The following is a 12043-nucleotide window of genomic DNA, read 5'->3' as shown; positions in this document are numbered from 1 at the left end:
TGAGGAAATATCCGTTTAATTTTTTGTAATTTCGAGACGAAATTTTATTTGACGGAGGGCAGTGTTATGAACGTTTAATTATATTTTCATAGTTTTGTTAAGCCGAAAATATTGTTCCCGGCAAAATTGACAGTTTCCTATTTTGCGTTACGAAATTCCGCCAACATGTGGCATTCGGAAAACATCAATTGTTTTCCAGTTGTTATTAATACTACATTTCATTAGTAACTGCATTTTACCTGCTTTATATTCCTAATTCGGTGTAAAGTCGGATGAAATTGTCCATTCCTTCAGTATAATTCTATGTTTACATTCTCGATAACTTTAATAATAACATTTAACCTTGACCGGCAACGGACTATATTCTTACACGCAAGGATAAGGCGTGCTAAGAACTATAAAAACCGGATTTTTCTTATAACGAAACGAATTTGAACTGATCTTGAAAGATTCCAAGAGGTAATAACGCATACACGAAAAACACATTCAAACGTTTTAACATATTGTATTTCATTTACCTGTATTTATTATTATTGATAATAATAATCTCTGATACTTTAAAAAGTTGTTTAGTCATTATTTAATATCCAGAAACCCAAATATATTGTTTTTAAATTAAAGATTGGCAACAATCTTTACAGTAGGCAAGGCTGATGACCTTATATGCAGTTTGCTTTTCTGTTTAGGTCCAATTTTAATCATGTTGGTCCTTGTGTTTCTTTATATTTACACATTCATATCTACACTGAGTGTTCAAGTCTGAACGTTATTGATCATGGTCAACACAGAAAAAAAAAAACGCTTCGGACGCACTAAATGTATAGTGTTTATTTGATTACCCCTTTTCTAAAACAATATCTGTTAACTGTGTTTGCCTTTTTTATGTAAGACAAAGTTGAACTTATTCTTTCGATGATGAAAACCAGCGTAAAAGGTAAAGAATTCCAAATAAAAATTAAATGTTGTTTGCCGCGGGTAACCAGGAATCAATTGGTGACAAAATATGTGTTAATAACTTTGAAAGAGGTTTAGAATCATTCTAAGTTATTTTAACATTAGCAAACGAGATATAGTTTTGTTTGAATATCCATTTATTTCATTTGGTTATCCAGGAAGAGGATCAAATTCTAAAGGAACATAACACATTCGTATGATTGTTCAGGATTTCCTCTTTAGTATATACGTTGGGAATCAATTGAAATTTTGTTAAATTTAATTCCTTTATCAAGCAGTATATATAATTTGATATTGGTGCTTTGTCTAAGGAAAAAACACAGATTAACCAGATTAATCAAAGTTATGATATGTAACGGAACTAGGAATGGCGTTTTTAGAGTCTTTCAGGATACTTAGGCTTTTCGACCTCAGGAATAGATTATCTTAGCTGTATTTGGCAAAACCTTTTATGAATTATTGGTCCTTTTTGGTCTTCAACTTAATACATTAGTTGGCTGTTTAAACGTTTAGCTTCGAGCGTCGCTGATGAGTCTTTTGTAGACGAAACGCGCGTCTGGCGAAAATACAAAACTTCAATCCTTGTATCTATGATGAGTTTATTAATGTAGAACGGGTGTTCATAGATCTATAATTTTTTTTACAGTTTTTAGTTACCATTTTATTCACCATTGAAGCTTATTGATTATTGATAGGTTCACGGTATTTTTGGGTCCTGTAATTATCACAATTTGTAGAAAAGTGTTGTTTACTTCGATCGAGACATTTACATTCATGTGTATAAGAGTGCTATTTTTCTGTTTTCTGTCATAACTTTGATTAATCTGAGCACACACTTACACACATAAATATGTACACATTGGGGTGTGTTTGGATATACGCCTGAGGCGGTCTATGGATACCCATAGGTACCTATGGTTTGATATTTTATACACAAAAAATCAAACCATAGGTACCTATGGGTAACCATAGGCCGCCTCAGGCGTATATCCAAACACACCCATGATATGTAAAGATAATATGAACCTTTATATTTATTTACAGTTATCTGTTTAAAATAAATTGTCACATGATACTTTATTTGTAATATCAATGATATACTATGGATAATATGTCGTCTTTAATCATATTTACGTTTATAATATGTTGTGCAATTGTGAGAGCACAAATTCCTCAACATTGTCGTAAAATAACACCGTGCTCCTGTATAGATGAGTTAAACCGGGTTGTAAATCTGACAGTATTGGCTAATAAGCTTACACCAAGGTAATTTACGTGTAGTGGCTGAATGTTTTGATGAATCAATACAGATTAAAAGTTACTTCTCAATCAAAAAAGAACCGACACTATATAGAGTCATTTGGTCTCTGATTTTCCGCTTTGTAACTTATTTCCTTTTTCTAATGTGAATATGTTTTGACCAACAGGACCTTCAATGTTTAATGAATTACGTATAGCTGATTAATGTCATCATTTTCTCTTTGAAATGATCAGTGAAGTTTGATCAAATAAATCAGACATGAGTCTATAATATTTGCTTTTTATAGTGACGATAAGAAACAAACATGTAATAAAATATCATTTGCTTCCATTTGAGCACATATGTATACAGTATAAGTCACTAACAAAACGAAGACAGAATAATAGTTAAGCGTATCTTTTTATATGCTGGTCTTTTAAAATAAGATATAATCATTTGATGACATGATATTAAGGACCTACTAGGATGACTAGGTGAATGGCATTAACCATTGGACACTGAACTTTCCGATAATAGTTATCAAATATACCAGACTTATTAATTAATACGCCAGACGCGCGTTTCGTGTACATTTATAAGGCTCATCAGTGACGCTCAAATCAAAATAGTTAGAAAGCAAAACAAGTATAAAGTTGAAAACATTGAGGACCCAAACTTCCCAAAATATAGGCCAAATACAGCTAAGGTTATCTATATCTGGAAAAATAAAATCCTTAGTATTTCGAATAATTCGTACTTTTGAAAACAGTTAATTTATAAGAATAATTATGTAATTGATATTCATGTCAACACTGAAGTGCTGATTTCTGGGCTTGTGATACCCTAAGGGACGATACGTCCACCAGCAGTGGCATCGACCCAGTGGTGTTAATCAAAGGTACCAGACTTATAATTTGATAGCCAGAAGCGCGTTTCGTTTACAAAGCATTCATCAGTGACGTTCAGATAAAATAGATGACACAGTTTTCAAATCAATGACACTATTTTCTAATAGTACCTACATATGGAGTAGATGTTTGTAAATCTTCAACTTAATAATACAGGGTTATTTCGTCGACAGAGGATTACACTCAATTGAAAAGTTGACATCGTACATTCAAAAAATAAAGTACATAATTATGGGATATAAGCGATTCCTTGTTGTAAATAAAGTATTTATTATAGTACTTCTTATCGATATATCTTCAAAAATTCAAGCGGCGCTTATATTTTCATACAAAAACATTTCAAATAATCTTAGAACACCGACAAAAGGTCTACCATAATTATTTCACCAGAGTATTTACCAATATAGAATAGGGTATGATGTATTCATGCATTTAAAAAATGATAACTTTTACCAATGTGGAATGCAATTTCCTCGTTGACGTGCATGCTTCTAAAGAGAAAACGATTAAGATACAGTTGTTTGATTACGTATTATTTCTTATGCTTTCAATTTAGTAAAAGATATGACTAATTGTCTCACGTGAAATGTCTTTCCTTTTTTAAATGTATCACTCTTTATTTTGTAAATTTTTGCTGCAGATTTAAGGATTATGCAACTGCTGGAGGTGACAATAATAAATACTCATGGAATCCTTGTAATAATTTTGAAGAAGGCCCAGAGAATGAAGGATGTATCAATGTCGGGGTAGGTAAATCATGTAATTTATGGCCTTAAGTTGTCTAACATAAATTTTGTGTTACATTTATTTTCATTTCAGCAAATATAGACCTTTTGAGTTAATTTGATAACCTGAATCAGAATTAAATATTATGATTTTATGCGAGTTACACGTAATCTCCACGATCAACCTCAACAATAAAATTCTACAAAATGATATTACATATATATATGTATTTGTTAAGGAGTCAATTGCTAGTTTGTAGCAATTTATTATGTATATTATATGTTAAGGTTGCATTTCTGTAAATATTGACAATGTAATTTTCCATAGTAACTCCTTTTACGGCTAAAACTGTACCACTTTTACTATGAAATTTTGAAAAAAAATCCTATCTTAGAATTGAAAGTTCATATGCACCACAATTGTTTTCAAAGGTAAAAATATAGGGCTGTGTGGCATATTTTCAACGTTAATATGCCCTGAATTACTCAGTGTTTAAATTTACACTAATTTTCTTAACTACCCCTATCTCGAATGAAAGGTTACCACAGATTTCAATGTAAACAATTTGCACGTGTATATTTACTGGTAACATTCCTAAGTTATGTCTCTGTGAGATGGAACACAGAGAGGATAACTGGGAACCAGTATGTAAACAAAATTAATTTTCTATGAATATTCAAGATTCCCCAAAAGAGGCGTGTTTTGAGAAACAGCTGTATTTACAAAGTGTAACCTATAGTATGCCTTAAAGGGATGTTAGCTGCCAATCTGTGCCCATGGAATTTAAAGCGTAGTTCACAAATATAAGTCCAAGACAAAACAACATTAGGAATTGTAATGTCACCAGTTCATGTGTATTTCTAACTGGACGCTAATTAATCAATCTATTAAAACCAATAATCTATAGGATATGCATACACATCTTATGGCAAAAACCTGTTCTTCTTAACAAAACATTATTAGAAAGATGATCGTTCTGGTATTTTTACCTTAATGAGACAGTTGTTAGCCTAATATATATATATATATATATATATATATATATATATATATATATATATATATATATATATATATATATATATATATATATATATATATATATATATATATATATGAACGACAAAAATGCAATGTATTGTTGCCGAAATATTCTATAGACCAATGTACTATCAATATATTAACCATTTTATTTGGTATCCATCATGGTAAATCTGAGTTATACTAGCCTTTATGATTTTCAATACAAGTGCAATTATTATACCTTCTACAGTATAAACTCTTATTATTATTATTTCAATAAAACAGGTTAGTAATTAATAACTTCTTATTATTACTAGATGTTGTATTTCACTAAAACAGGTAAGTAATCAAAAGATAAGAGATTCAGTCTATATTTTATTTGTAAACTACAGTGTTACTAAAAGACACACGACAGGTAAATATGAAAACAAAAGAAAGATGGAATATTTAAAATATAGACACAATAAACATTTGTCTTGAACATTTTATTATCTCATATTGCAGGCATGTAAAATTTCTCCCAATGGTAGTTACACAGAAATAGGACAGTCTGATACAGTGGAATTTTCTCACGACGATAATGGTAACTTGTCTCTGGTAATGACTCTACAAGACGGTGACAACAAGATGTAAATAATTTTATATTATTAGTAATTATCTTAAAATAGTAATAATACACAAATTTGTATACATGTTGATTTCCATTGTAATTCGGTCTTTTTTGTTATTTTACTTTTTATATAATTTAATTGAAAGAATTACAAATAGTATAACATTAATTTAATGTGGTTTGGAAATTGTTCAATCAACATACAACATAGTATACACTTTTAAATTACTTTTTAAGTTGTTGTATCATCCAGTTAGTTGACATCGGCTTTATTATCATAATATTATATTAACTTTGATTGAGAGTTCCTGAAAAATGTAAACCCGGAAAGGCGCGTCGCAAGCACCATTTTCATCAAGTGTTATTTTCATATCATATATTTTGATTCATATTCCCAATTTCTTGTCTCCTTTTGCAGAGAAACACATGTTATTTTATACTGTGACGAGAAAAGGGATGCATTTTTTCGTGTCATAGGACAAGTAACTGATCGAGTTTATGTAAGTATTTCACAGTTTATAGTTCAAAGTACATTCAAATATCTTTACATTAAGTAGCTTTGTGATAGTCTATATTCAGTTACATAACATTAAAGTAACAAAAATACTGAACTCCCAAGGAAATTCAAAACGAAAGGTTTTTAATCAAATGGCAAAATCAAGAGCTCAAACACATCAAACAATTGGATAACAACTGTTATATTTCTGATGTGGACAATGATGGATTAAACCTGATTTTATAATCAACTAATACTCTCACGTGTATGACAGTCACATAAATTTCAAATATTGACAACAATGTGTGAACAAAACAAAAAGACATGAAAGGTAAAAATGTCAATTAAATCGGTACAGCAGTCAGCATTGTATTATAATATTTAACATAAAACACAAACCAAACAAGTATCTTTACAAAGAAGCAAAAAACGAAAGACAACAATACAAAAATTCACCATAGCACAATAGCATAATGACGGAATGTATATTTAAGTACCGAGTCACATCAAATGGAAATTACCAAACATAAACTAACAGTAAAAGTAATAATTTACAAAGAAAAATAAAGGAACACTTCAACATGTAATTCAGATGATAAACAATGTCAGAACCTTTGTATCTATACTTCAAGACCATAGTGTATTATTTGTGAAGTTGATACAGATTATTTATCAACAAGGTCTAAGTATCTAAGTATCTTCCGGTGAAAAAGGACAAACCGTTCTTTTTCATAACCCTGGTTCATCCACTTTATGATTAGGCACTGGTAATATCTAATTAAGTCTGAGTAGCAGCTGCAAGCTCTTTTATACAAAAAGAGTTGGGAAAAGTATATACCATACACAGGTGAAGTTGGTGTATTGCGTTTTAATCAAATTGAATCTACCTTTCTAAAAAGATATGAAAAGTATCATGTATTTTTCCGAACATCATTTTTTTAATATTTTTCATTTTTTCAATTTTATCGTAATTGTTGTTTATTGAGGCTTATAATTAAAAAAAAGCATATGTATCCCGCTGGAAATGTTTGCACCTGTCCTAAGTCAGGAATCTAATGTACAGTAGTTGTCGTTTGTTTATGTTATTTATTCGTGTTTCTCGTTTCTCGTTTTTTATATAAAATAGACCGTTGGTTTTCCCGTTTGGATAGTTTTACACTAGTAAATTTAGGGCTCTTTATAGCTTGTTGTTTGTTGTTCCAAGCCTCCCTGTTGAAGGCCGTACCTTGACCTATAATGGTTAACTTTTATAAATTGTTATTTGGGTGGAGAGATGTCTCATTGGCACACATCTTCCTATATCTATTTATGTACTATGTTTATTTATAAAAGATTTAACCAGATTTATGTATTAATACATAATGTTGTAGTGGTTGCAACTTTGGTCGAAGTACAATTGTCCGAGCCATATGAAGTCATATGATGATATTGTCACAATGCCAGCACCAGAACACAAGTCTGAACGCATGCCTACCATGCCAACGCCTGGCGCTGTTACAATGACCTCCTCTCCTCCTCGAGATAATAGAACTCTTAAAGATATTGAAATCATTATGTTTTGCATATTGTAAGTTTATGACTTTTAAAAGTAGTATATTATATTTGTATGATTATTTTTTTTATAATTTGTGTTTAATTGCAGATAAAGGCATATTGCATTGTCCTAACAATCAAATCATGTAGTATGTAACAATGCAATACTTTGTTAATAGAGAAATATAAATAATAATTCCTTGATGACTTGACAATTAAACATTGTTGAATAACAGGGGATGTGTAATTATTTTGATTTGGTTGGCTGCAAATTATATTGGGGCCGAACTTACAAATTGAGAGCTGTTGGTCGTACGCAAATGAGGGAAACGACTAAGCACACGCACATGTATGGGGCATTTGTTTCTTACATACGTTGACCACACATAAAAAGATTGCATAAACTTTAACAAACTATACACTCGTTAAAACTGTGATCTTGCTTTCAAACTCAATTATTACACGTGTTTGTTATCCCGATTGTCACACCTTAAAGAATGTCAATATATATGCCCCTAGTTTAGGAAATGGCTTCTTTTTGTAATTGTAGCTAGTGATTTTATATATGTAAACAACGTATTCATGTTCATTTTCTACTGAAGATTCGAATGACAAAGAAGATGAACTGTCAATAAAAATGCACTAGAACACACCCGTAAAATCGCGGGGAAATAGCGCGTATGTAAACTGTAAAAAAAATATAACTGAAGAATTCCAGGAGAGGTATCAAAAGTCAAAGGTACTTGGGGACTGGGCACATTTTTTTTGCCCTCCCCCTTTTTTCCAAATACCGATTTTTGTTCTTTCTGGTTTTCTGTATACTATGAACATACATATATATATACTATAGTTACTATATAAAACGGTCACTGATATATTAAAAGTCACCCCAGTAAACTATTAGAATTTATAGTAAATTATAGCTAATTTATACAATTTATTCATAGTCTATATGCATCAGTGGCGGATCCAGAAATGTTCATAAGTGGGGGCCCGCTCCAGTCACGCTTCAGTGATTCCCTATATAAGCAACCAATTGTTTTTTCTCAAAAAGGGGGGCGGGACCCATGCCCCACTAGTCCCCCCTAAATCCGCCTCTGTGTATGTAGTATACCGAAATATTTCAGTAACCGCTTTATATATAGTATATGTATGATCATAGTATACAGAAAAACGCAAAAAATAATTGTTCTGTCTCAAGTACTAATTCAAATTATGTTTAATTTCAAACAGGCCTAAAAGGCAGCGGAAGTCTTTTATATTTCTCAAAAATTCAGTCCGATGACGGAAACAATATATGGACACATTTATTTTCGTTTTCCTTCCAATATAATCCAAACTGAAATACTTTAAGCAAGGATGATAAATGCTAGAACACAACCGCGAAATCGTGCGCATCCAAGGGTGGTTAAAAGTACGTAAAGTGTTGTAGGATGATTTTTTGTAAAAAAATAATGACTTCAGAATATTTCAATAAAGCTGATAAAAAGTTATAGGTACTTGGGGAAAGGACAATGGTTTTTGAACCCCTTCTCCTTTTTTTCCCAAAATTTCCATTTTTTTGTTTTCTATTTATTTCAATATGAACATACGTTTAGTATGTTATGAACATACATTACTATAAATAAAGTGTGTTTGCTTTTAACTATCAATTCTCAGTTAACTAATCCACGGCGGTCATTGATATATTATACAGACCCTCTCTATTCAATATACTTAGTGACCCGATTAATTTTTGTAAGAGATTTTATGACTGAAGAATTTCAGAAAAGGTATCAAATGATTTAGGTACTTTGGGACATGACAATTGTTTTTCTAGCCCGGCTCCTATTTTGTTTCCTCAGAAACTCCTATAATTACTCTTCTATTGATTTCAATAATGTAAGCGTTTATCTGTATTTTATGAAGTTCAAAATACATTACTATAAATAAAGTGCATTTGCTTTTTACTATCAACTCTCAATTTACTAATCGATCCACGGCGGTCATTGACATATTATATAGAACCTTTCTATTTAATAAACACAGTGACCGCTGTGGATAGTTAACTTGAAAATGATGGCAGATAGCAAATACACGTTATTCATAGTCTTTGGTATGTACAAGAACAGAAAAAAACGCAAACCGGAAATCTAGTCTGACTTAAAATTTTGTCCAACGACGGAGGAAGATCCGAACGCACTTTTTTCGTTTTTCTCCCAAACTGAATAGTCAAAAGAATGAATGACAAATGCGACAATATATGGTACCTATAGGACACAGAGGCATGATGATTAATTTATTGTGGAAGGAAGAGAAGCGACACACAAATTGAGGTCTTCTCGTTTAATAGTATAGATGTCCACTGAAGAGTATGACGATATCTTCTATATCTGCAGAACTAAAAAAAAAAATGATAACAAATGAAATACGTTAACCTACTTTGACAAGAAAGAAATATTGTCTGTAAGAAATAAACGACATGTGACAATGAGCCAACAATTTACACCACAACAATATATTGAAACTATACATTTGAACATTGCATGTCAAAAACGGTTTTTATATAGAAATAGATACTTTTATCGGTCTATTAACTTTTTAATTATCATGCTACTTTTATCGGTCTATCTACCTTTAAATCATCATGCTACATGTACATGTATTTTAGGTTCTGACAAGGAAATGTTTCTAGCGTTTTCACAAGAACTTAGTATTCGTATTTTTTTTACAATGGTTTTATTTATTTGCAGGGTGATGGTCACACTCATACTAGTGATTTTATTAACACGATATACACTCAAACTCCGAACAAGTAGGACTGAAACCTATGGATACAGTCGACTACCACAATATGATGCTCAATATATTAAGGAGTCAAAATGATGCATTCTACACAGTGGATTGTTGTTAATTGGTATTCCTCAAATAGATATTTTGTATAAAAAAATACTCATTTTGCTTATAACTTTATATGCGATATGAAAATCAAAGTTAATTAATAATACTTTTCCGTTTTGAAGAGTTGCTATTGAAGAACATTGTAAAGTTACTGTATAACCTTGTTTTAATGATAATAATACAAAATATTTAGTTAAGCAAAAAATTCAAATTCAATATTGCCAATGTACATTTTTATATTTCAGTTCTCCAGTTATGCAATATCAAATAAATGACAGATAATATATACGAGTAGAAAATGAAAAGTTATATAAGAATGACAAGAATAACTAGGTGTTCAAACCGTAGTTTTACCAACTTCTTCTTATTTTCATGCTGTCTTTTTAACATAATTATTTAACTCGGAAGACTTAGTTGTTGCTTCGAATCCTTATGTGAAGCTGTTAGATTCAAACTTTATTCAAGAGATATTGCATTGGTTGCCGATTAATATTGCCGAATTTGTTGAGGATTTGAACGAATTATAGAATTAGGATCATGTCACCGACAGGAGAAAAACTTGTTTACGTAGGTTCAGAATGGATACATTCAAGATACTTATGTTACATGTATGCATGCCATACATTTCTCAATTTTGATGACGTCTTATTATTACTAAATCAATTGGATGTTTACTGACTGATACTTTAGTGTGGAAAAACATTTTTATAATCACTTGTAATTGGCTGAGAACTAACTTTCAGTAGCTATAAATACTCTTATTTCGGTGCTTCTTGTCTATTGTGTTTGTGTTTGTCATTGTTATGTCTTGTACCTATCTTTTTAGTCGAAAGTCCATTTGCCAATTACCGATTGGATTCTGTTATTACACTATTTTTATCCAAATCACTTCCTTATATTAACCGTCAAAATGGTTCTATACCGGACACAATTGGCTTTTCTCCACACAAAAGCAAGATAAGTTGAAAGTGATGTATCGACGTTTTATCAACTATTTAGTGAAAAATAAATTCTGGTATCAAAAGTAGTTTGCTTAACAAAGTCGATGTTATTGAAAGATTGGTTGTACACATGACGCACAAATACATTTGCTCTTCATTGTTAATAACAATGTATGTTCCTCATCAGGGAGACAACTACAAAAAGGGACCAAAAAGGATCTCTAAATACAGGGTCAATTACTGAAATTAGCAAACAGACTATTGTAACTGATTTGTTGACAGGTTGTTCATATAATGTGCTGTTAAATCAATTTTCCAGGCAAGGGAATTTACGAAAGGCTAAGCACTCACGCACATATAAATTACAATCCCGCAACATTCTTTATGTCAATGATGTTTCTGTTACACATTAGTAATTTGGTTTTCATAATTGGTTGCTGCTTGACTGTTCATTTGTGTTATATTTGTGTTTCGTTAATTGTTTGTTAAAGATATGATGTAAGTTTTCTCGTTTAAATCTATGTCACTATTTTCATGCCTTTAACAACCGACTATATACAGTATTGGTTCTTCTCATTTATAAATGATGTACAGTGGTCTATTATTGCTTACAATCATGTCATTTGTATACTGGTCGATAGTAGGCAATCATACTATATCTTTTTATAAAGACCTCTTTTTTGCGGCGTTATTATAAGTTTATAATTGTGTAATCAATAAAACTAATATATA

General features: G+C 31.0%; 1 protein-coding gene across 1 annotated transcript; it reads left to right on the top strand.

Annotated features, from left to right (window-relative positions):
• The first annotated feature begins 2021 nt into the window (after positions 1-2021).
• On the top strand, positions 2022-10656 carry LOC143064388 (uncharacterized). The gene is made up of 6 exons (XM_076237188.1): positions 2022-2220; positions 3743-3848; positions 5356-5480; positions 5880-5961; positions 7328-7524; positions 10223-10656. The coding sequence occupies exons 1-6, from the start codon at positions 2057-2059 to the stop codon at positions 10353-10355; spliced, it is 807 nt and encodes a 268-aa protein (XP_076093303.1). The 5' UTR covers positions 2022-2056; the 3' UTR covers positions 10356-10656.
• Positions 10657-12043: the final 1387 nt, after the last annotated feature.

Source organism: Mytilus galloprovincialis, chromosome 2, assembly GCF_965363235.1.
Source record: "Mytilus galloprovincialis chromosome 2, xbMytGall1.hap1.1, whole genome shotgun sequence".
Taxonomy (NCBI): domain Eukaryota; kingdom Metazoa; phylum Mollusca; class Bivalvia; order Mytilida; family Mytilidae; genus Mytilus; species Mytilus galloprovincialis.
The sequence above is the reverse complement of the archived record's forward strand: the minus strand, read 5'-3'. Positions and strand labels throughout refer to the sequence as shown.